This window comes from Trematomus bernacchii, unplaced genomic scaffold, assembly GCF_902827165.1.
Source record: "Trematomus bernacchii unplaced genomic scaffold, fTreBer1.1, whole genome shotgun sequence".
NCBI lineage: Eukaryota > Metazoa > Chordata > Actinopteri > Perciformes > Nototheniidae > Trematomus > Trematomus bernacchii.
The window spans coordinates 6,308,441-6,329,456 of record NW_022987821.1 but is presented as its reverse complement, the minus strand read 5'-3'; the positions used below and the strand labels follow the sequence as shown (position 1 = coordinate 6,329,456).

The following is a 21,016-nucleotide window of genomic DNA, read 5'->3' as shown; positions in this document are numbered from 1 at the left end:
GGATTGTGTAGGCATGTACAGACCAGCCGACTAACGTATAGCTCCCTTTTCTATTAGCTTGGGGGGACAAATTAAAGATTTATTATTCTTATTAAAACAAGTTTGGTGAACCCACACATTTGCTTGTACAGCTTTACCTAGAGCCTAATCAGCCAGGCTCCTTGTGTGAAATACAAATCATGAAAAAGGAAGGTAGGGACGGTTTTGATTGATCGTTTCGACACCCCGATATATTGCCTGCAGCTACAACACACACACACTCTCTGCAAAAGAGGAATTAATTCGCTTTTTTGCTTCAATGTCTGCTCAGGCTCGCCCATCTCATTCCTCATGCTGCCCCACATAACTCCTCCTATGAGAGAGAGATGGAGAGATTAAAACCCCGTCCATTGTGCTGCAGGTATCAGAGCTGTGACCTGTTACATAATCTGGGTAGATTTCCGTGAAAGAGGTTTGTAAGAAGGGCATTTTATTTATTGAGATATCTCTACAACTACCAAATGGATTGTCTTGAAATTTGGTACGGGCATCAATGGCTCTCTTAACATCAGAGGGTGTGTAAGAGGTGACACGGTGATTACTATCAGCTTTTTCTGTCCATTCTTATTCACACAAAAGTCAATAACTGTCACGTTACATGTTATGATCTCTTATTACTGTTTTTCTCTGTGTCCTTTCTCTCTCAAGATATCAGTTTACAGAGGTTTTCTCATCTCGAGACAGGCTGTATCTGTTGTTCTCTCACAAACAAGGTGTTGTATATCTGTGGCGAGTTTCTATTGATTACTGTACACCTTACTACTTCTAATTAAAAGGTACCCTGTGGAGTGTTTGACCACTGGTGGCACTGTGGAGCAATATTTTCACGAGACAAACCCTATTTAGTTTTAACTTGTGGGGCGATAATAACTGTTAAAGGCAGAAAAAGACAGTAAGCTGACATGGAGGTGGTGGCAAGGAAATACATACTATAATATGGTTTATTTTATTTGTTTACAAACTTCTAGTTCCGGAAAGAGCATTTAATTTAATTAATGTATTTATTCAGAACATAAAATGTATAAAAATTGAAAAGCCGTCGCTCTGTGATTGGTCTGTTGTCTGTTGATGCAGGTGGTGACACGCAGCGCTCCGATTGGCTCCCGGTGTGATGATGCGAGGATGATGACTCATCTTCTATTCTGAGAGGAAGAGGTGACTCGGGTTCTGAACTTTCGTCTCCTTGGTGACCGCTGTGATGTCATCGCCTCGCCACACATCCATTGTTGTCATCGTCCCTCTCCTCTGTCTCCGTCTATGAAATCTGATGACATCACAAACAAACAAATATCACATTGTTTTTGTTCAATAATTCACACACAAGAACAATTAGAGATTTAACCCTCATGTAATATCTCTCTCTCTCTCTCTGTGCTGACCTTGTTAAATGGCTGGAACAAATTCACTGTAGCACTCACTCATGCTGGTGAATGTTAATTAAACATTTTATATTTATGACTTCTGCTCCGTGCTAACATTAAATTAGTAGTCAAGGCCAAAACAAGACTTTTGAAGGATCCCCTCAACCACCGTCATAACAATTCAATTATTAACTTCACCGGAAATAAAAAAAGTGCTATTAGAATTCAGGCGTACAGAAAAAAAGCACAATAGACTAGCAGGAAACGCTAAAACTAATAAATACAGTTTTAAAATGGACTAGATTCAGGCAGAAGTAACAATCAAATCTTACCATCATCATAGAGAAAAGTGTTTTGATCAAACTACTCGCTTAAGTTAAACTTCAAACTCAAAATGTATGAACAGTTTCACTCGAATATTTCTAATGTGATGCAAAAAAAAGCTTATATTTTCTTGTATAAATTGGAGGACTTGTGGAAACATTTAATCTGGCAGAAGAAAAATCAGCAATATCTCCCTCAAAGATTCGTTCTTTGTTTTTCATTAGTGGCAAATAGTTCATTTTTACTTCATTATCTTAAAGAATTCCTCATGTCTTATCTGGCAACACTTGGGGTAACAGTGTTATCCATAAGTGGTAAAAAGTCAGACCCTGTGAGTAATCAATAAAAACTACCATCGAGTCACAATCACACTTAGTAGAATGAAATACTATCAAAAATGGTGTCTGATATCATGAAAATCTTAAGGATGTAACTTTAAACTTTCTATCTAACTGCACATTTCCCTTCCTGTGTGTTTGCACATGGAGCCCAGTGGGGTTGTGTGGTTGGTTGGTGGTGGTTGGGTGGAGTAGATGATGAATACTAATGATGGTGGTTGGATGGAGAGTACATTTCCCATAAAGCCTTTACCAGTGGCATGAGCTTCAGCATTTAGTTTACAGAGTGTGGATAAACTGAGCTGGATAAACCCAAGAAGATGTTTTCCTTTCCTGTTTTAGTCAGTCTTATTTCCTGTGTTTTTTCTCCCTCAGATCAGATGTCTCCCGTTATTGTAAAGTTCAGGAGTTCAGAGTGAGCGATGAGGACAGAGATACAGAGTCCAATAACGCCAAGACTGTAATCAAAGCCAGTCCCATTCTTTACACTCGGTTGGGTCATCGACACACTCTCCTGCTGCAACAAGGGACTGCTTAACTCACACACTGATGAACGTCACTGACATTTCATTGTGTCCTGCATCCATTCTTCTGTAAATTATCTCTGCTATAATTAGGAATATCTGGGTCGGCTTCTTCCATACCAAACTGCACAGAGGTATGCATACGTTTGTGGCCAAAATATTTGACACACTGGTGAGTCTGCTGCACCTGTATTGCCCTCTACTGGAGAACAAAACACATAACAACTAACTTATTTGTATGCATCCTAAAATTATATAATCCTATTTATATCCTGTGTGCAGCTGTTTTATCCTTTTAATAACCAAAAACAAAGCCTGTCATAAGAGAGAAAGTGTATATTTATCATTGTATATCTGCTCTGACTGTCCATATATTACTTTCTTAAAAATTGACTTGGTGTTTGTCTGAAATTTAACTTAAAAAAGAGACACCATCTGCCTTTGATTCCCTATTTTGAAGCTCTTTCCAACTCTTAAACACACATATATGTCTCGCTCAAACTTCATATTTTAGTGTGCAGCACCCATGTGTTCTTGTCAACAGAGTTCATAGGTTTAAAGCAGGCAAACTCACACTTCAAGAGTCCATTTTCTCAAATGTCCCACTGGAATAGCTGCAGACTGGTTTCTCGCTGCCGTCACCACTGCATGGTTTTGGATCGGGTCAGTTTCCGGGTCAGAGCGTGGCGAACAGTCAGCATGTAGGAGCGTCGGTCAGGAAGAGGACGCTGCTGATCCAACACCAACCTGCAGATATAACAAACAAACAATTACAGATATAATATGCAATATATGTTTTTCTGCAAACTGTGAGATGTTAAGTTAAGTGAGATAAAGTTTAACCAAACCTGATGAGCTGAATCACGGCGGCTTCCACAGCTAAAACAGATTCTGCCACCGACAGCTCCCTGAAACCACACCTACAGTATAAACACACACACACAGATTAATCAGACACACACTTAGTTTATTAAAGGCCCTCATCAAAATAACACACACCTTAAATCCTTGGCCAGTCTCTGTCCTTCCTCTGTTGTGACCTCCCTGCCGAGTTCCAGGTCCGCTTTATTGGCTACCAGCACTGTAGGAACAACTGACACACACACACACACACACACACACACACACACACACACACACACACACACACACACACACACACACACACACACACACACACACACACACACACACACACACACACACACACACACACACACACACACACACACACACACACACACACACACACACACACACACACACACACACACTAAAATAAAGTGACAATAAACAATGGAGCTCTGGCAGGCGTTACCTACAGATCACACGTCTTGCTACCAAACATGGTTTATATAATCTGTGCATCAGTGTGTGTGTGTGTGTGTGTGTGTGTGTGTGTGTGTGTGTGTGTACAAGGTGACAATAGACAGAGGACAGACAGAGTTAGAGCAGAGACAAACACAGTGAACCCACTGTTTTTATAAAGGTCTGGGTCACCAGTTCACCAGCTGCTGTTCTGGTTAGTTAGTTGTCTCTAGATCACACATTAAGTTTACTGAACTCCTGTCCAAACATGTTTTAACACATGCAGCCGGTGATGAGTGAGTTCCTCCACCTACCCAGACACTGCTTGGTTTGGTCAATGAGTTTCTTGAGGTGAGGAACCTCCAGGAAGCTGAGGCGCTGTGTGATGGAGTAGAGCAGCAAGAAGCCGTCGGCCCAGCGGAGCGACGCCTCCAGAGAGGCTGCACAGTTGTCCTGCAGGAGGATCACCTTATTAAAACACCACTTTCTATACGTTATGGTCATATCAAGTCATCTTGCATCCCATTTGCCACATCATGTCATGTGAATCATGGTAATTAGATTATCAAATGTAGATTTAATGGTGCAAACAATTGAAAAAGTTTGACATTTTGGAAAATACGCGTTGTGTTGTCTTGCCGTCAACTGTGCCATTTTTGTCGTAGTTTGATAGTTAACTAAGCTTATAGTTTAAATCACAACATACATCTGGGGTACACCTCTAAAGACAACTACTTGCCACAAGTTTTACATATATTCTTCTGGCATTTATGATCAATAGACTTAATTTACTCATAATTTAACATCAATTTGAGTCAAAAACAAAGCAGAAATGTTGACAATATATTTGTTAAGATCGGAGGAAAACAGGTTGATGGAGTTATATATCTCAAAGTTTAGTCAGGACTCAGTTTTGAATACAATTTTCTGTTGTAATGGCAGCCCAGAATGACTCCAGATGCTTTATAATAAAACACACATAACTCAATCAAATGGAGTGAACATTCATTTTTCTTGCCAGGAACGTAGTATGAAACTATCAAGGTTGTTTTTCTTGGTATCTTAAATCTAATGACCTGTTACAAGACTTACAAGTTACAACAATTACCTTACAAGCTAAATCCAAAATCTCCAGATCAACAGCTTCCTGGTCCACCACCCGACTGCACCTGTAGGTCACCTCTGTGGAAAAACACACATATTGTATTATTTTAATCCCATGAGCATGGTCCAATTACTTCTCCTATGGCAACAATGATTACAGTCACACATATGTACCTTTTTTATGGTCGTATTCCCCAATGAAGCGCTTGGTAATGAATCGAACACACAGAGCTGCAGACACAAAGAGACACAAACTTCCTTTGAGAATTATCCTCTTAGTAACGCTACCTGCCTTCTTTAAACAAAAGTGCTTTCTCTGTGTTTGGGTGGAAGGAGTCTGGAGCGTTTGTTTGACGTCTTTGTCTGCAGCGTGAGAGCTCTCTGAGTATCCCTTTGGCAGGACGCGCTAAAAAGTTATTTAGGCTCCTTCAAGCTGTTGTTGGAGATTTACTTGGCTTTAAAGTAAATGTTTTGAGCCTGAAATTATGGCTTTTCTGAAACATCCGATAAACTTTTATGAAATGAATCTGAAGTTAGTGTCCTGTAGCAGTTATCACACACACACACATACATTTTAATATGATAATGTGTGTTCTGGTGTATGTGTAAGGTGCTTTTAATGTGGCTGTGTCCAGAAATCCATACAGTTTAGGTTGAAATCAGTAACCAAATATCATCTTTAATAAGTTGTCCTATTGAGATTAATCCTCTATAATGTATCTACTCGCTATCTCATTTGATTTTAAAGGCTTAAACAGCATTGTCCGGGTCCATTTTTAGAGCTTGTGAGGAGAGGTCAGCGTTAGACCTTTGTGAGGTTTCCATATTTAGAAAAACCCTTTAAACCGTGACCGAAATGTAACCCTAAACTTAACCTCTTTTACGTGCCTAAACTGTGGAAAACATGTGACCTAAGCTACTGTTACTCATCCAAAGACTCTTCCCGTCTACCTGTGTTTGTTGTTCCATTTGTTTACCTGTTTTTCCAGAGTTTTGAGATCCAAGAATGAGGAGTTTAACTGGAACCATCGTCCTGTTGGGTCAAATGTTAGTCCTCTGTCGCTGCATGAAAACCCTGAAGAGGAGAAATGAGAAGTCAAATGTAAAGCCTCACCACAAAACTATTAAGTAAAAAGTGACCTCGTAAAAATAAGCGTAAGGGTTGCGAACATACTGACCTTTAAGAAGAAATAAATTCCAGATAAGGAGACGAGTAAAATAAGGAACTCACTGTCTTCAGACACTGAGCAGACAGGAATGAAGAGACGGGACTGTCTTCTCTCTTTTCCGTGTGTGTGTGTGTGTGTGTGTGTGTGTGTGTGTGGTTATAGGAGCTCTCTCTCTTTTAGGGAACAGTATATGACAAGAGCCATTTGTCTGGAGGAGCTAACTCCAGACCCCTGTAAGCACTTATGATCTATTTAAGACACCATTTAAACTCTTACGGGACTTTCAAGGACTTCCAATCATTCCACAAGTGTGATGGCAATCCAGAGCTGAAGATAACATCTGAACAGTTTATATCACCCCCCAAAGTCTATTATTTTCCTACCATCTCTACTATGCTTTTTGAGACCAGTTACTTGGTGTATGCCTTGACAAAAAGAGTATCTGTAGCTCATGCCTTTTAAGTATTTTGATAAAGTTGAAGACACCTACAAAGGAGTTTTAATGACAGGCATGAGAAAAAATACATACAAATATTTCTTGTTCATCATTAGAATAACAGACAGATGCCTAGAAAACCTCAACAACTTCAACTACAAGCGTGAGCAAATACACCTAAAAGTACAACTTAAATCTCAACGTTCCTGCTTAAGTTCTTAGCTTTTAACGTCCTGTCTTGCTGTGACCCCGAGCTAACCTCTGGATTTGGCAAATCTGCTTTTTATTCAGGCCTCCTGAGTGTCATCAGATCTAGAAGCGGCCAGATTAGAGCATATTTTACGAGAGAATGTTTGGCTTCCTGGAAAGTCAAAAAGAAATGAAGACAACTTGAATCATTGAGGTAAATATGTTTTCTCTTGAAGGGGCAGAAGTTAGGAACACATTAGTAAAATCGGTTATGTTAAGAAATGCAATAAATAGAAACCACCCAAACTGGATTAATGGCATTTGTAAGATTTTATTCATATTTAATACGTTCTCTCTATACACGTTATTCAATAAAGCTTGCTCACAGGAGTGGAAAGGATCTAAGAGTATAGTACAAGCATCAAGGACAACTTTAAATTATGACGCGACACCGAGTTGGTTCAGAGAAGTGTGTGTGTGTGTGTGTGTGTGTGTGTGTGTTTCAGAGTAGAGTTTATTGTTGTGCTGTTCAGCAGACTGACGGCTCGTCGACGGCGGCCGATCCTTCTGTCACGGCTTTCACACATTTAGCCATCGTCTGGGACGCCCTGCTGATCGAGTCTGGACACAGAGAAACAAAAGAGGATTATTGGACATTTCTTAATGTTTCCTGTGTATCCCCTATTTTAAAAACACTCACCTGTCATGTAGAAGTCCTTTGCTGAGAGCTGAGGTGGAACCAGAGGAGAAGCGATGAGCTCCTGGTTCACAGCCTGCAGAACCACGATAAAGAGATAATTTACTTATTCTTTCTTTGGCATTATACTCTATGGATGTGTGTGTGTGTGTGTGTGTGTGTGTGTGTGTGTGTGTGTGTGTGTGTGTGTGTGTGTGTGTGTGTGTGTGTGTGTGTGTGTGTGTGTGTGTGTGTGTGTGTACCTGGGCGAGTTCATTAGCCTGTTTGAAGTAGTTCGCCTCCTCGACGTCGTCATAACGGACCAGGTTGGGAGAGACCTCGGCGAGTCTGGAGCGGACCTCCTCCACAGAGTCGTAGGGCAGCGTCACACCGGCCAGCTGCACACACACATTCATGTTCATTACATTTGTGGTAAATTTAAATATAAACATTATGTTTGACTATTTTAAAATGCTTTGTATTCCTTATTTTGGTCACTTTGCACTTTTACAACTACAATTCTGTTGTAAAAAACATTAAATAAACAATAAGTCATTTTCTGTGTGAAAGTGACAAATCAAAGCACATTTTTAATGACAGAAAAGTTGTAATAGCTTAAGCATAACAATTATAAAAACATTACACAACACCATAAGTATTGCCATGTGATAAGAGCATGTGACTGAAGTGATGCTGATGTTGAAACTAGGTGATGGAAATGCAAAGAGATGGGTTTTGAGTTTATTACATCTCCCATGTTCACCAATGAGTGACTTCCTGCTCACCTCAGACACGGCTCTGATGATCTTCCAGTCCTCTCTCGCCATCCCCGGCGCGCTGACGGCCAGCCGGGTGTGCTGGCTCCGCCCCTCAGTGTTCACATACGTGGCGTTTTTCTCCGTGTACGCAGCGCCGGGGAGGATGATGTCTGCCATCGGTGCTCCTACGTCACCATGATGACCTGGAGGAGTTTAAAATCTTTAATATACTTTCTCTCTCATGGTTACCACTGGATATATGTATGTATGTATGGTATGGTATTGTATTGTATTGTATTGTATTGTATGTGTGTACCTTGGTAGATGATGAGGCTGTCTTTGGGCAGGTCGGCTCTGGTGATGCAGCCGGCGTCGGCTCCCAGCAGGAACAGCACTTTGGGAGGATTCGCTCTGATGGCGTCAACCCCCGCCTTGTAGCCGAGGTCCAACGCTGCCACCTGAGAGGCAACTCTGCACACACACACACACACACACACACACACACACAAAATAGGATCAAGAATCAACGATGAAACGTATGAAATCTAAGTAGCTTTACGTGCAAATAAATCTGAAGAAATTAAACTCTTGTTCTAGTTATTCTCCTTTGAAATTAGGCCAAAATAGCTGTGAATAACTACATTTAAATTGGCATGAGAAGGTAATTGATTCGTGTTGACGGCTTCAAATGAGTCCACTCTAATGAGGATTGTGGAGTTGTACCTGTGCAGGACATTGAGGACTTTCCACCCCTCCTCCACTCCACTGCTGGTTCTTGCGTTCTGAGCGATGGAGGAGACGACGCTCAGAATAGCAGCTCCGTCTTCCCTCTGCAGAGCGCTGCTGCCCACGACCACGACCGGACGCTTAGCAGCAGAGAGGACCTGGAGACAAGAGGTTGAGAAATCAAGTAAAAGATGCCAAAGAAATTCACCTGAGCGCTCCCATAAAAACAAACCAGTTCATAAATCAGCACCACAGTCAGATTGAGAATGAGGGTATTACCTCGCAGAAGGGGTGTGTGCCGTTAGCGAGCTCCTTCAGGACTGAGGTCTCCTCTCCCAGATGATCGTATGTGAAGCTCAGATCAACATTGTGACCGACCATGGCGACACGCAGCTCATTATGGAGCCAACTGGCAAAGAAAGACAGGGAAAGGGAATTTATATTGATTACATTACATTGATTTTATCCAGTAGAAGCAGAGACCGAATACAGAAGGAATAACGTATATGTTTGCTGCATTGAAGCTGTTTCAATGAGGAGAAATTAACTGGTAATTTCAAAGAGGGATGTGTGAGTGTACCTCTTGCGGATGCGGGCGTTGAACAGCGGGGCTTCGTAGCGAGGGTTGGTTCCTACGAGCAGCAGCAGGTCACACTCCTCGACGCCGGTGATACGAGAATTCAGCAGGTAGTTGGAGCGAAGGTCAGTGCTGCAGAGGGAGGAAGAGAAGTGTTAAATATCGACTTCAAAAAGGACTCTCCAGGCCTTAATATGTCTTAATTAAGGACCCAATAAAGCACACTGTGAGATGTGGATTAGGGTTAATTACTGTGACAATACTGAGATCTTTTATAAAGAGAACTAGGCTTTACAGAAGTTCAAATTCAAGCCGTTTCTATTACGTCGAATTATAAACGTAGTCTTACCCGGCCCCAGACATCGGGAAGACTTCCTCAGTGCAGAGGTTCTCCGAGTCCAGTCTGTTGAGCAGGTCTTTGAGAGAGACCAGAGTTTCAGCGTCAGCCATCCCTCCTGCGATCGCTGCTACCTCATTGCCCTGCACGCTCTGAAGCTACAAACACACACACACATATTTAAACAAACAGACTCCAATAGATGCATGAATAACAAGGCATGAAATGACATGTCTCCTATATAAACGACGCAAACAAACACTTACTGCTCCAGCAACACGAGTGAGAGCGTCCTCCCAGGTGGTCGCGGTCAGCTGACCTGCATCGTCCTTCACCATTGGCTGGGTCAACCTCTGCCTCTTCAGACCATCATATGCAAACCTGAAGACACATATTTGGGGTTAGTTTGTTATGCTAAGTCCAGCTACATCTGACGTTTTAATGGATTAAGTAAAACCTGATGTTTCTGCCGACATCACGTTGATTTCACTTCTTAAATTCAGTCATAAACATGCTAATGGTTTTGGCGTGGGTCTGTATTTTACCTGGTCTTGTCAGAGATCCATTCTTCGTTGATGTCTTCGTTCAGCCTGGGCATCACCCTCATCACCTCCCCGCCTCTTGTGCTCACCAGGATGTTACTGCCAACAGCATCCAGCACGTCGATCGACTCAGTTTTCCTGCAAAAGGCAGCAAAAAAAACAAGTTGAATAAAACAATATGGCAGAATCAGACACAAAGACTAGCACATTGACTAACTAACCAAAATGCCTTAAAATTGAAGGATTCGCCTCTTGTTTTTTGTATGACTATTGTATCAAATCGTGTCCTACCTGGTCTCCCAGGGTCGAGAGGTGAAAGCGTAGGGTTTGGAGGTGAGCGCTCCGACAGGACAGATATCGATGACGTTGCCTGAAAGCTCGGACATGAACATCTTCTCCACGTACGTCCCGATCTGCAGGTTGTTTCCTCTTCCTGTTGTTCCCAGGTCTTCAACACCTGCGATCTCGCTGGCAAAACTACACAGGGATGCATGAACGTGCCGTTAGAGGATCTCTTGTATTAAACTTACTGTTTGATATAAATATGGATTTTTATATTGCTCGTACCGGACACAGCGTGTGCACTGGATGCAGCGGGTCATGATGGTTTTGATGAGCGGCCCGATGTTCTTGTCCTCCACCGCTCGCTTCCCTTCTGTGAAACGACTGCGGTCAGAACCAAACTGCATGGACTGATCCTGAGAGCACAGCAGGCAAGAGTGTTATCACAGGAGAAATCATGAAATGGTATGACGTGGGAGAAGTGAAGTGGTTATAAACGTACCTGTAAGTCACACTCTCCTCCTTGATCACAAATGGGACAATCCAGTGGGTGGTTTGCCAACAGGAACTCCATCACTCCCTCTCTGATGAGACACACACACATTTATAAGGCCAGTTTCAATAGCGGCTGAACTTAGGTGAAATGTAAAAGAAAGTTGTGTACGAATACATTTGAATATGTGATTTTTTGTACCTGGCTTTGCGTGTCTTTTCTGAGTTGGTGAGGATGTTCCAGCCCTTCATGACGGGCATAGCACAGGCTGCTACCGGCTGAGAAGCAGACACACATGTCAATTAGAAATTAGACACACTTAAATGCACTTTGGTGACTATATCACTCTGCTTCCTGACCAATCAGAGGCTCTTAGGTTACCTTTACAACTCTCTCGATCTCCACCAGACACATACGACAGTTTCCCGCCACTGAGAGACGCTCATGGTAACAGAACCTGGGGATCTGGATTCCTGCTTTCTCACAGGCCTGATGGGGAAAAGGAAACAAGATTAAGTGGGAGAAGAACATATGAAACATCTGTTGTGGTTTCAGTAAATCCATCTGATGTTTCCTACCTGCAGCACTGTTGTTCCAGTCTCCACCTCCAGGGATTTCCCGTCAACAAACACTTCCACCATGTTGCTGGCAGCACGCACAGGAACTAATCCAGACAAATACAATTAATCCACATTTTTTTGATTTTATCTGAAGCACGAGACAAGTTATAAAATGGAAGTAGATTGAAATATTAAAAGGAAACTATTCATGCGATGCTTATGAAAATCGTATACACTACGGACAGTTATCTGATACACTGAAACATAGCAAGTTGAAAACAATTAAATGAATATAAATAAGTCTTACCAGTGTTGCGTGCCATGCTGCTCTTGGCAGCTGTGGCGAGAGCCCGCCCAACGGATGGCAGTCGCAACATGACTGAGAGGAAAACAAAAAGTTAATATATAAGCTAATCTTATTCCTACATAATTTCTGTTGATCAACACATTTTTACTAATTGTTCCGGCTCTACCAACACAAATAGAGCTGTGAAGCTGTCATTGTATTTGTACTGCACATAATATGCAGTGCTCCAATTTGCCTTTGAGATTAAATGTCTTGGATCCATAATGTGTGTACAAAATCAATCAGTTATGCAAAAATAGGTAGCTCACTTATTCTATCATGGCTAATAATTATGGCAACAACTTTGCAATGCTCAGATTGTATGCAAGTCATAGCTGCAGGTCTAATTTATATTATTATGTTCATTTTTTTCAAGTTGTATTGATTCTATTGTTAAACCCAAAGCCTGATATAAGATGCTTTTATTAATTCAGATTGAGGAAGAATTAAATAAATGACCTTGCTCCCTTTTCCAAACATGTATATAGGTCACTTTCACTGGACTGATTTAACAAATATATCACAGTATAACTCAGTGGCAGTGTTAGCTATTAGCTGTCACTGTCAACAACAATGATGCTGTTACTCAACCAGCTAGGTAGGTACACGTTTCAAGGAGGTTATGCACAGTGCGGAAACATACTGACAAAACTAAATGTTAATGCATGTTTTATACAGGTTTTAAGTGATGTCAATAGGATAAAAGCTAATAGGTAGCTTGGACCTTCCTAAGGACTCATTGCTTGCAGGCTAGCTGTTAGCTAAGAGCACTCAAGGACACGGGCATTGCAATGTTGTAAGAGGGTTAAAAGGGATAATGAGGTCAAATACAGACATTTACACTCGCTTTGCAAATTAATAACAAACGCATTTAAACATTAGTAAGTGTATAAAGTGTTTTAGTTTCTTACCTTTCGCTATTTGGCCTTCTTGACCAGAACAGCGGTTATCAGAGTTTTTAACACCAGTCGAAATCTATGGCGTTGGGTAGCGGAAGTAGAATGTTGTCCTACTTCCGTTTCAAATAAGGTTAACATTTCACAATAAATATTTGATCAATAATTTTACTTGAAATGTTTCCTTGTCTTATTTAATCACTATTTTCTTTATATTTCTTTCTTTATATTTAAATACATTTTTTTTTAAATTAGATTACATCATCACAGGCAGCAGATTACATCACTGCATGAAATCCTGATGTCCACCCTTTACTACATTTCCCATGATGCACCGCCGGATACCGGAAGTTTCTACGTGTTCATCTTCGCGACAGTTCAGGAAGCAAACAGCTACAGAAAGCGAGCAAAGAGTTGGAGCTTTTTCAGCAAAAGCAGGTGAATAATATTCAGAGTAAATACGTTTAGTTGTTTAGCTTATAAAAAATAGTCACTGCTTCGTTTTCCCCAAGTTTTTTTACAAATAAACCTGACTAGGCCTTCTCTTTTCATTAAACTAGTTAGCATCAAGCTAACAGTGATACCTGTGTTGTTAGCGTCAACTAACAACAACATTATATTATAGCAATGCTTGCTAGGGGTACAAATGTCCTAGTTTAGGTGTTTCATTTAATAACATATAATTAAATAAGCATGTTTGTGTTTTTTCTTACATAGTTTATGTGTAACATCACATTAGCATCCTCTGTTTCTCTGTTGTCATTCTTTTGTATTCACTTTGCATTGATATTATGTTATAGGACACATGTAATAGATTTATAGAGTATATCATAGAAATGTGAACTACAGGACTGTGTATCTGTATGGCTTACCAACTATAAATACAGCAACTATGTCACTGTGAAGATTGGATTAAAATATAGATATTATGTGCAATATAATGTTTTTAACATCATTATTACTTACATAATCATGCGCTACTGTGTTTAAATGCATTTTACCTTGGAACAATCTTGATCATATATCATTCATAATATGCTTAATTGATTAAATCAAGTATACACATTCTCAAAACATGTCCTTCTCCACCATAAGCATGTGTATAGCAAATCAACCTGTCTTCCTTCTTCTTCTATATCTTCCCTGCTTGTATTTACTTTTCATTTGATATTTAGCAGGATGTTGCCGACCACTTCGCCGCAAAGCAACGGCGCCCTCGACTCAAGAGATGCTGCACGTCACACGGCGGGATTCAAACGCTACAAGTACCTGCGGCGGCTGCTCCATTTCAAGCAGATGGACTTTCAGTTTGCCATTTGGCAGATGCTTTACTTGTTTACGTCGCCACAGAGAGTCTACCGCAACTTCCACTACAGGAAACAGACCAAGGACCAGTGGGCGAGGGACGACCCGGCCTTCCTGGTCCTGCTCGGCATCTGGCTCTGTGGTAAGTTTATACTCGATTGTAGATGTTAGGAAAATCTCCCTGGTCCCCGGCTTGAGCTTCAATCTCAGGATCCATGTATTTGTGATCCTCTCCAGAATGGAAGTCACATACAGAGCATCAACTAGTTCCTGAACAGTGTCCTTCACATGCTGATATCCAAGAGAGGGAGTTACACAGTCACAAGATGGAGGAATAGAAAGCAGTATTCAATGTTTACTTCAGATTAGCTCCACGTCAGAAATGATCATGCTTGTCATATGTCTATCTCCATAGAGGCTGAATCATCATGTTAATCACATAGCTATCATATGCCTCAAACAGTCCTGATGCTCTTCTAGGTAATCATACATCCTGTCATGTACACAGCTACAGTTGGGATACCTTTGTTATCATGTTACTCTCATATTGGAAGAGTACATTCAGTATTTTCCCAACAGTAGACAAGATGTTGTAACTTTACTACGATGGCTGAACACTCCTTTTATTCCTCCACAGTGTCGACAATAGGCTTTGGTCTGGTGCTGGACATGGGAGTGGTGGAGACCCTGAAGCTGCTGCTGTGGGTGGTTTTAGTCGACTGTATAGGAGTCGGTCTTTTCATATCAACCCTCATGTGGTGAGTTTGCCTATATAAGATGGAAGTAAAGAGTAGCATTGAGGCATACTTTTGTGTAACTGCCTGTACAGATGGACCCTCTCCTGAATCTGAAACATCGTTTTGTTTCCCCCAGGTTTATCACCAACAAGTACCTCCTGAAGCAGCCAGGCAGAAACTTTGATGTGGAGTGGGGCTACGCATTCGATGTTCACCTCAATGCTTTCTTTCCTCTTCTCATCATCCTGCATTTCCTGCAGCTGTTCTTCATAAACCGTGAGTAGATAGTGACCCTTTGTGTGTTATAGCAGTGTGTCGGAAATACCTTCATCAAATTAAAAGGCTTTTTAAATGTTTTTGTGTGCAATTAAAGGTGCATTGTATGTGTTAAATGAAGATTAAGGACACTATTCTGATTAGTTTGTATTTTTTACATTTTTTATTATAAAATACCACATCAGCAATTCATATTATTGCTATTGTAGAATAACACCTGCCACCTTTTTCACAACACTTACTCTTTGTCCTGTGTGTTTCAGATCTCGTGGTAATAAACAGCGACTGGTTCATAGGATACTTTGTGGGGAACACAACGTGGCTGATTGCCATCGGCTATTATCTCTACATCTCATTCTTGGGATACAACGGTAAGTCATAATTATTGGGGAATAATTTGCCCTGCATGTCCTCCTTCGCCCTCTGACGCAGCTGACCAACCTTGAGCAGCCGTTATCTCCCTGAAGGAGGGGCTGCCCTAGCAAGTTGTTGATGTTACCAGTTTGTGACCGGGCAGCTCTCAGTCAGAGATAGTTATTGTTGTGGGACACCTGGAACACATCCTTCTCGGGGTGTAGATGACCCCGAGCCATAAGCGACAACAAATGTGATTCAGTGTCCTCAGCTGTTTAGTCTAACTAATGAAGAATGTTGATTATTACACTCTGAACTAAAACCTCGAGCTACAGCAGGGGTCTTCAGAATTGATTGTGGCATCTCAATGGTGTGGTCAACTCGTGGCCCCGTGACATGTCGTGTGAATTCTCCAGCCGAAGCTCCAAATAAACCGTCAGTGTTTGCCATCAAAGCTCCGGCTCTCCTCGTGTCTCTCTGAGTCCTGACTCCAATTGCTTCAGAAGTTTCCCCCACAATAATCACATACACAGAGAAAGATAATTCTCAAATTTGTCTCGTGTGGAGGCGTGTGGCGCAGTGGATAGAGCCTTGGTATGGGGATCAGATGGTCACAGGTTCAAACCCCAGTGCAGTCAGCATGTCGTTGTGTCCCTGAGACACTTCACCCCAAATTGCTCCTGTGGGGATTGCCCACAGTATTGAGTATGTAAGTCGCTTTGGATAAAAGCGACTAACAAGTGACATGTCATGTAATGTCTCTATTAAAGTACCAACTTTGCAGTAAAAGACGCCACCTCCGTTGGACACAATTTCTGGGTTAGGGTTAGTCCTAAACAGTTGTTTCAGTTATCTTTCAAGCCAAAATAAGATACTTTTAATGTTATTTTTCTTATTTGATAGTAATTGGTCATTTCAGAATCCACCAGTGTAATTGATAGTCGTAATAATTACAAAATGGCAGTGTGCCTATGTTTCCTATTAAAACAGGAAGTTGTAGTAGGACACAAAACAGAGCGGTACCATTAATGCGGTTGTGGTTATGTCTGGGAAGGGACGGCCCTTACTTTTTATTATTTTATTTTATTGTCTGGAGTGTTTATGTCCATGTAGGGTTAACGAACACACTGTGTTTGCTCTAAAGGAGTAGGAACGTAGTGTACATTTCACTGTGACTGTTCACTGTCTGATGTTTTTATACTCTGTTATCCCCACAGCTCTTCCCTTCCTGAAGAACACGGTGGCGCTGCTGTACCCCTTCGCTCTGCTCGTCATCGTCTACATCCTCTCCTTGTCTCTGGGCTGGAACTTCACACAGGGCCTCTGCTGGTTCTACAAGTACAGGGTGCAGTAGGGGGCTTTTGTCTCTGAGGCGGGACACACAAACCAATGAATCTCCAGCTTCTTCCAGTCTGTGGGAAGGACTCGAGTCGAAAGACGAGCTGCTCCACTCTCTGTTGATTTTCTGTCTGGCTCTGGTGTGGATTCGGAGCTCTGAGGATGTGTTTGGACTAGTTACAGAAAACAGGACGACGGATGGGACGCAGCTTTTATTGTTGTTTCTTTTTGTATGATTTGTAAATATTTCTGGCAGGTTGTAATATATACACAGATGATTGTTTCTGAAGAGCGTTGTTTCTTTTCTTTAAAAATAAATCCTGCTTGTTGAAGAGAAAGTAGAGGGACATGGGATGGACACTTTTCTTTCTTCCTTTCTCTGAATGAAGTGTACATTCCTGAGCACTTTCAATAAAAGGTTTTATTAATTTGGGTTACTTTGGTTTGACTTTCTCTGGAAATAAATGATGAATCCTATTCCAAACAAGTGTGTAATGCTCAAACCTCCCACCAGGGTGTGTTTTACAAGTGTGTGTTTCTTGGAAATCAATAGCAGGCAAAGGATTATATACTAAAGTCTGATAGATGCTGTCGTTTTCAAATGAAATGAAATATCAGGAACGTACAAATCAAGTCATCATCTCATATTTAATATTTTGAGGTACATAATGGTTATAAAAGGCAACAGATACATACTAATTATACTGCCAGGAATAATATGACAAAAATGTTTACTGCTCAAGCAGGAAAGCTGCATTGTTTTCTCCTCCTGCAATGTTTCACAAAGGTTTGGAATAATGTTACAATATGTTTTAAGGGTTTGACTCTAATACGATGAGGCTATAATGTGAGTTGTCTCAGATACTATTTCAGTGCATTCATCAGCAGTCGTTTGAACTTCTCCTCGTTGACTTTCTTCATGATGAAGACCTTGTGCTTCTTCTTCAGCAGGTCCATGTAGTCCAGCACCATCATGCCTCGGGTGTGGGTCCCCTCCAGCTCCACCGTGACTGCAACCTGCATGAGGAAGATACACAAAAAAAGTCTAAAACTGCAACGCCCGCCCCTTCTGCTGAAAATAGAGATATCAAATAGGAAAGCTGTATTTTAAAACCTCGTCACTCTCCGTCAGCAGGGTGTCGTCGATGGCTGCTGCCATGGCGTAGCAGTCACAGGTGTTGAAGCCCGGGCCTGACATCAGCTCCTTCTGGTACCGCTCAGTCTGCACCATCTGCAGGGACAGATAGTATTTATATCTATTAAACAAGGACTATGACAGATTTAACCAGAAGCTAATTTCCATCTTCAGTCCCACAACAAGTCATACAACAGTGATAAACAGTACATTTAATCAAGTACAACTTTGGCATACAGAAGTATCCTAACTTGAGTATTTATATTTCCTTCTACTTTATACGTCTACTCTACTACTATTCAGAGGCAGGTTATCTCTCTCAGTGTATTGAATAAGAGAAGGCTGTCATACCTTCCTGGTGTGGGCGTAGATCTCCTCCATGAATCGAGCCTTGGCTGTGTCCTGTGCCAGCCAAGTGTCGCAGAAAGACTGAGGGAGACAAAAAGACAGGAAGTAAGTCAGCAGTTTAACTTCAACAACACTGAAATAAGTCCATTATGTTGTTGTTTGATTAAATAAATGAATACATATATAGTGCCTCACCCAGGGCAGGATGTTCCTGCAGCTGAACTCCCAGGTGGCGATGTAGGTGGGGCAGGTGTAGCGGTCCAACACGATGTAGGCCGCCTCGGAGTCAGCCACGAAGTTAAACTCTCCACACACTGTAGTGTTACCTCTGGCTGCACACACACACACACACACACACACACACACACACACACACACACACACACACACACACACACACACACACACACACACACACACACACACACACACACACACACACACACACACACACACACACACAGTTAAACAAGAGCAGTTGATGTACACACACACACACACACATACACACACACATACTCACACAGAGTTAAACAAGAGCAGTTGATGTACACACACACACACACACATACACACACACACAGACACACACACACACACACACACACACACACACACACACACACACACACACAGTTAAACAAGAGCAGTTGATGTACACACACACACACACACACACACACACACACACACACACACATACACACACACATACACACACAGAGTTAAACAAGAGCAGTTGATGTACACACACACACACACACACATACACACACACAGACACACACACACACACACACACACACACACACACACACAGGTATCTTACATTCAGTGTTTCCTCCCATGATGTAGAGTGCCTTCAGTTTTTGGGTGAAGTTTGGGTTCAGTGACACCGCGACAGCCAGGTTAGTGAGGGGCGCCGTGGCAACCAGAGTCACCTGCATAGTGGTATAAGGAAGAGGAAAATAGTAAACACAGAAACACTTTTAAACTCATTGATTATCTACTATCTGCGGCACTCTATGGTACATGAACTTCTTCCTAAATATGTAATCTATGAATCCCATTATATGGCAAATACCTTGTTATTTTAGTATTTATTTAACTAAAAATGAACAATAGCCTACATTCAAGGTGGGAAAATAAAAATAATTGCCTGCTATTTTTGACAATTGGTTAAAATACAATATATGTAATGAAATAGAAAGCATCAAATAATGGTTAAATGATACATTATCTCACCCATTTTCTATCTTTTTACTATAATTTTCAGGTAAAGCATGAGCACAGTTTCATTATGTGTTATGTGCAATAATAACCCTAACCCCTAATACCACATTGTTTAAGGTTTACCCTCCACCCACCTGTCCAGGATGCTCGTTGACCATCTTGATGATGGCCTGCGCCGCTCTCTTCTTCTGCAGCAGCTCCAGACCCGGAGCGTTTGGATCCGGGACGTCCCCCAGCCCGTCCTTTCCGTGGAAATCTCCAGCGTGACGTCTGCGAGCCAGCAGGGGCTCCGCACACCCCCGGTACACTGGGATCTGTGGGGGGATTACAGCTGTTTATTAAAGAAAATATGCTTCTAAAAAGAAAAAGTTACAAATGGTATGCAACTCTTTGTAAGGTCAATACTTCTATATTTTACTACTATTAAATACATGACAGTTTTAGGTCTGGTAATAGGTCCTCATAATAAACCTTACGTCCAGCCTGTTGCAGGTTTTTAACACCCTCAGCGTGTTCTTGCAGGAGTTCTCCAGGGGGGTGTTTCCATGGCTGCAGGTGATCCCCAAAACCTCCACGTTTGGGTCCGCGAGCGCCATCATGATAGCCTGAGCATCGTCCACACCTGTGTCCACGTCGATGATGATCTTGTTCTTCATTTTACCTGTGAGAAAAGGCATAAAGGTGTGTGTTCAGAAGGGGGTTTGTCGCGTCAGTGCTGTCCGTAATGTTTTTGGAAAGGGTGGGTCCACACCTAAACCTAAACACTCCTGAGTCAATTCGGGTATTTGCAGATTCTTAGAAAAAGCTAATCTATTTTGCATTAACTATTCAACAAACTGGGTGAGAAAGCATGCAGTTTAGCGGCACAGAAAGCAAAACAACCAACTTACCAGTCAGGCAAAGTGTCTTCAAACTGAGTCCCCCTCCTCAGACTGAGTGAAACGCCTTTCTGCTCCCCCCTGCTTTTTGTACTGCTTCAAAACTTAGGATGACGCAACAGAACAAACTTGTTGCTTTGCTTGAGGCGAATGTTCATAGAATACCAGATAATTTGTTGGACTAACAACATTTAGTCCCCTCCTCCTAGTATACATAATTGCTTTATCATGCATTAGTGAGGACCCTATTTGACTTGATGTTCTCTTGTTGCACACACTGAAGTAGAAATGTGCAAACTATGAGTTAAATGGCATGTCTAGCGAGCTTTAATTGCTTCTCTGCAGTCGCATGCTTGTGGACACAGACGTATGTTATATGCTTTGCATGTGAGACAGACAGGAACTTTAAGTGTGTCTGTGGTTGAAA

At 41.6% G+C, this 21,016-nt stretch overlaps 4 protein-coding genes across 6 annotated transcripts; 1 reads left to right on the top strand and 3 right to left on the bottom strand.

Moving 5' to 3' along the window:
• Nucleotides 1-971: 971 nt before the first annotated feature.
• Nucleotides 972-6,270, bottom strand: zgc:110699 (uncharacterized protein LOC325371 homolog). Its single transcript, XM_034151260.1, has 9 exons — nucleotides 6,230-6,270; nucleotides 5,976-6,073; nucleotides 5,173-5,229; nucleotides 5,003-5,076; nucleotides 4,209-4,347; nucleotides 3,586-3,679; nucleotides 3,435-3,506; nucleotides 3,161-3,333; nucleotides 972-1,303 (listed from the first exon to the last, which is right to left on the bottom strand). The coding sequence occupies exons 2-8, from the start codon at nucleotides 6,025-6,027 to the stop codon at nucleotides 3,225-3,227; spliced, it is 597 nt and encodes a 198-aa protein (XP_034007151.1). The 5' UTR covers nucleotides 6,028-6,073; nucleotides 6,230-6,270; the 3' UTR covers nucleotides 972-1,303; nucleotides 3,161-3,224.
• Nucleotides 6,271-7,099: 829 nt separating this feature from the next.
• Nucleotides 7,100-13,106, bottom strand: ndufs1 (NADH:ubiquinone oxidoreductase core subunit S1). The gene is made up of 19 exons (XM_034151259.1): nucleotides 13,001-13,106; nucleotides 12,051-12,122; nucleotides 11,762-11,847; nucleotides 11,565-11,672; nucleotides 11,385-11,461; nucleotides 11,193-11,274; nucleotides 10,976-11,106; nucleotides 10,700-10,885; nucleotides 10,412-10,546; nucleotides 10,133-10,247; nucleotides 9,879-10,024; nucleotides 9,533-9,661; nucleotides 9,232-9,361; nucleotides 8,950-9,110; nucleotides 8,543-8,697; nucleotides 8,254-8,429; nucleotides 7,732-7,866; nucleotides 7,493-7,565; nucleotides 7,100-7,413 (listed from the first exon to the last, which is right to left on the bottom strand). The coding sequence occupies exons 2-19, from the start codon at nucleotides 12,118-12,120 to the stop codon at nucleotides 7,322-7,324; spliced, it is 2,187 nt and encodes a 728-aa protein (XP_034007150.1). The 5' UTR covers nucleotides 12,121-12,122; nucleotides 13,001-13,106; the 3' UTR covers nucleotides 7,100-7,321.
• A 225-nt stretch (nucleotides 13,107-13,331) lies between these two features.
• unc50 (unc-50 homolog (C. elegans)) lies at nucleotides 13,332-17,424 on the top strand. Of its 2 annotated transcripts, none has more exons than XM_034151389.1 (6): nucleotides 13,332-13,423; nucleotides 14,161-14,432; nucleotides 14,928-15,048; nucleotides 15,164-15,303; nucleotides 15,567-15,674; nucleotides 16,875-17,424. In XM_034151389.1, the coding sequence occupies exons 2-6, from the start codon at nucleotides 14,165-14,167 to the stop codon at nucleotides 17,009-17,011; spliced, it is 774 nt and encodes a 257-aa protein (XP_034007280.1). In that variant the 5' UTR covers nucleotides 13,332-13,423; nucleotides 14,161-14,164; the 3' UTR covers nucleotides 17,012-17,424. The 2 variants fall into 2 exon arrangements, with proteins under 2 accessions (XP_034007280.1, XP_034007281.1); XM_034151390.1 differs by having other exon boundaries at nucleotides 13,339-13,423; nucleotides 14,164-14,432.
• Nucleotides 17,425-17,638: 214 nt separating this feature from the next.
• On the bottom strand, nucleotides 17,639-20,672 carry LOC117499092 (inosine-uridine preferring nucleoside hydrolase-like). Of its 2 annotated transcripts, none has more exons than XM_034151386.1 (8): nucleotides 20,602-20,672; nucleotides 20,188-20,372; nucleotides 19,846-20,025; nucleotides 19,308-19,419; nucleotides 18,674-18,810; nucleotides 18,482-18,559; nucleotides 18,110-18,226; nucleotides 17,639-18,012 (listed from the first exon to the last, which is right to left on the bottom strand). In XM_034151386.1, exons 2-8 carry the CDS (start codon nucleotides 20,365-20,367, stop codon nucleotides 17,860-17,862), a joined length of 957 nt encoding a protein of 318 aa, XP_034007277.1. In that variant the 5' UTR covers nucleotides 20,368-20,372; nucleotides 20,602-20,672; the 3' UTR covers nucleotides 17,639-17,859. The 2 variants fall into 2 exon arrangements, with proteins under 2 accessions (XP_034007277.1, XP_034007278.1); XM_034151387.1 differs by lacking the exon at nucleotides 20,602-20,672 and adding an exon at nucleotides 20,463-20,522.
• Nucleotides 20,673-21,016: the final 344 nt, after the last annotated feature.

What these genes read in the sequence shown, in the direction of transcription:
- zgc:110699 (XM_034151260.1), bottom strand. Translation starts at nt 6,027, where the DNA reads ATGGTTCCAGTTAAACTCCTCATTCTTGGATCTCAAAACTCTGGAAAA. An exon ending in GGAATACGACCATAAAAAAG is followed by an intron (nt 5,077 to 5,172) that starts GTACATATGTGT and finishes GTTTTTCCACAG; the next exon opens with AGGTGACCTACAGGTGCAGT. An exon ending in CCAAACCAAGCAGTGTCTGG is followed by an intron (nt 3,680 to 4,208) that starts GTAGGTGGAGGA and finishes TGTGTGTGTCAG; the next exon opens with TTGTTCCTACAGTGCTGGTA.
- ndufs1 (XM_034151259.1), bottom strand. Translation starts at nt 12,120, where the DNA reads ATGTTGCGACTGCCATCCGTTGGGCGGGCTCTCGCCACAGCTGCCAAG. An exon ending in CTGGAACAACAGTGCTGCAG is followed by an intron (nt 11,673 to 11,761) that starts GTAGGAAACATC and finishes TTTCCCCATCAG; the next exon opens with GCCTGTGAGAAAGCAGGAAT. An exon ending in GTCCTCAATGTCCTGCACAG is followed by an intron (nt 8,698 to 8,949) that starts GTACAACTCCAC and finishes GTGTGTGTGCAG; the next exon opens with AGTTGCCTCTCAGGTGGCAG.
- unc50 (XM_034151389.1), top strand. Translation starts at nt 14,165, where the DNA reads ATGTTGCCGACCACTTCGCCGCAAAGCAACGGCGCCCTCGACTCAAGA. An exon ending in GCTCGGCATCTGGCTCTGTG is followed by an intron (nt 14,433 to 14,927) that starts GTAAGTTTATAC and finishes ATTCCTCCACAG; the next exon opens with TGTCGACAATAGGCTTTGGT. An exon ending in CTCATTCTTGGGATACAACG is followed by an intron (nt 15,675 to 16,874) that starts GTAAGTCATAAT and finishes TTATCCCCACAG; the next exon opens with CTCTTCCCTTCCTGAAGAAC.
- LOC117499092 (XM_034151386.1), bottom strand. Translation starts at nt 20,367, where the DNA reads ATGAAGAACAAGATCATCATCGACGTGGACACAGGTGTGGACGATGCT. An exon ending in AAACCTGCAACAGGCTGGAC is followed by an intron (nt 20,026 to 20,187) that starts GTAAGGTTTATT and finishes ATCCCCCCACAG; the next exon opens with ATCCCAGTGTACCGGGGGTG. An exon ending in TCAACGAGCATCCTGGACAG is followed by an intron (nt 19,420 to 19,845) that starts GTGGGTGGAGGG and finishes ACCACTATGCAG; the next exon opens with GTGACTCTGGTTGCCACGGC.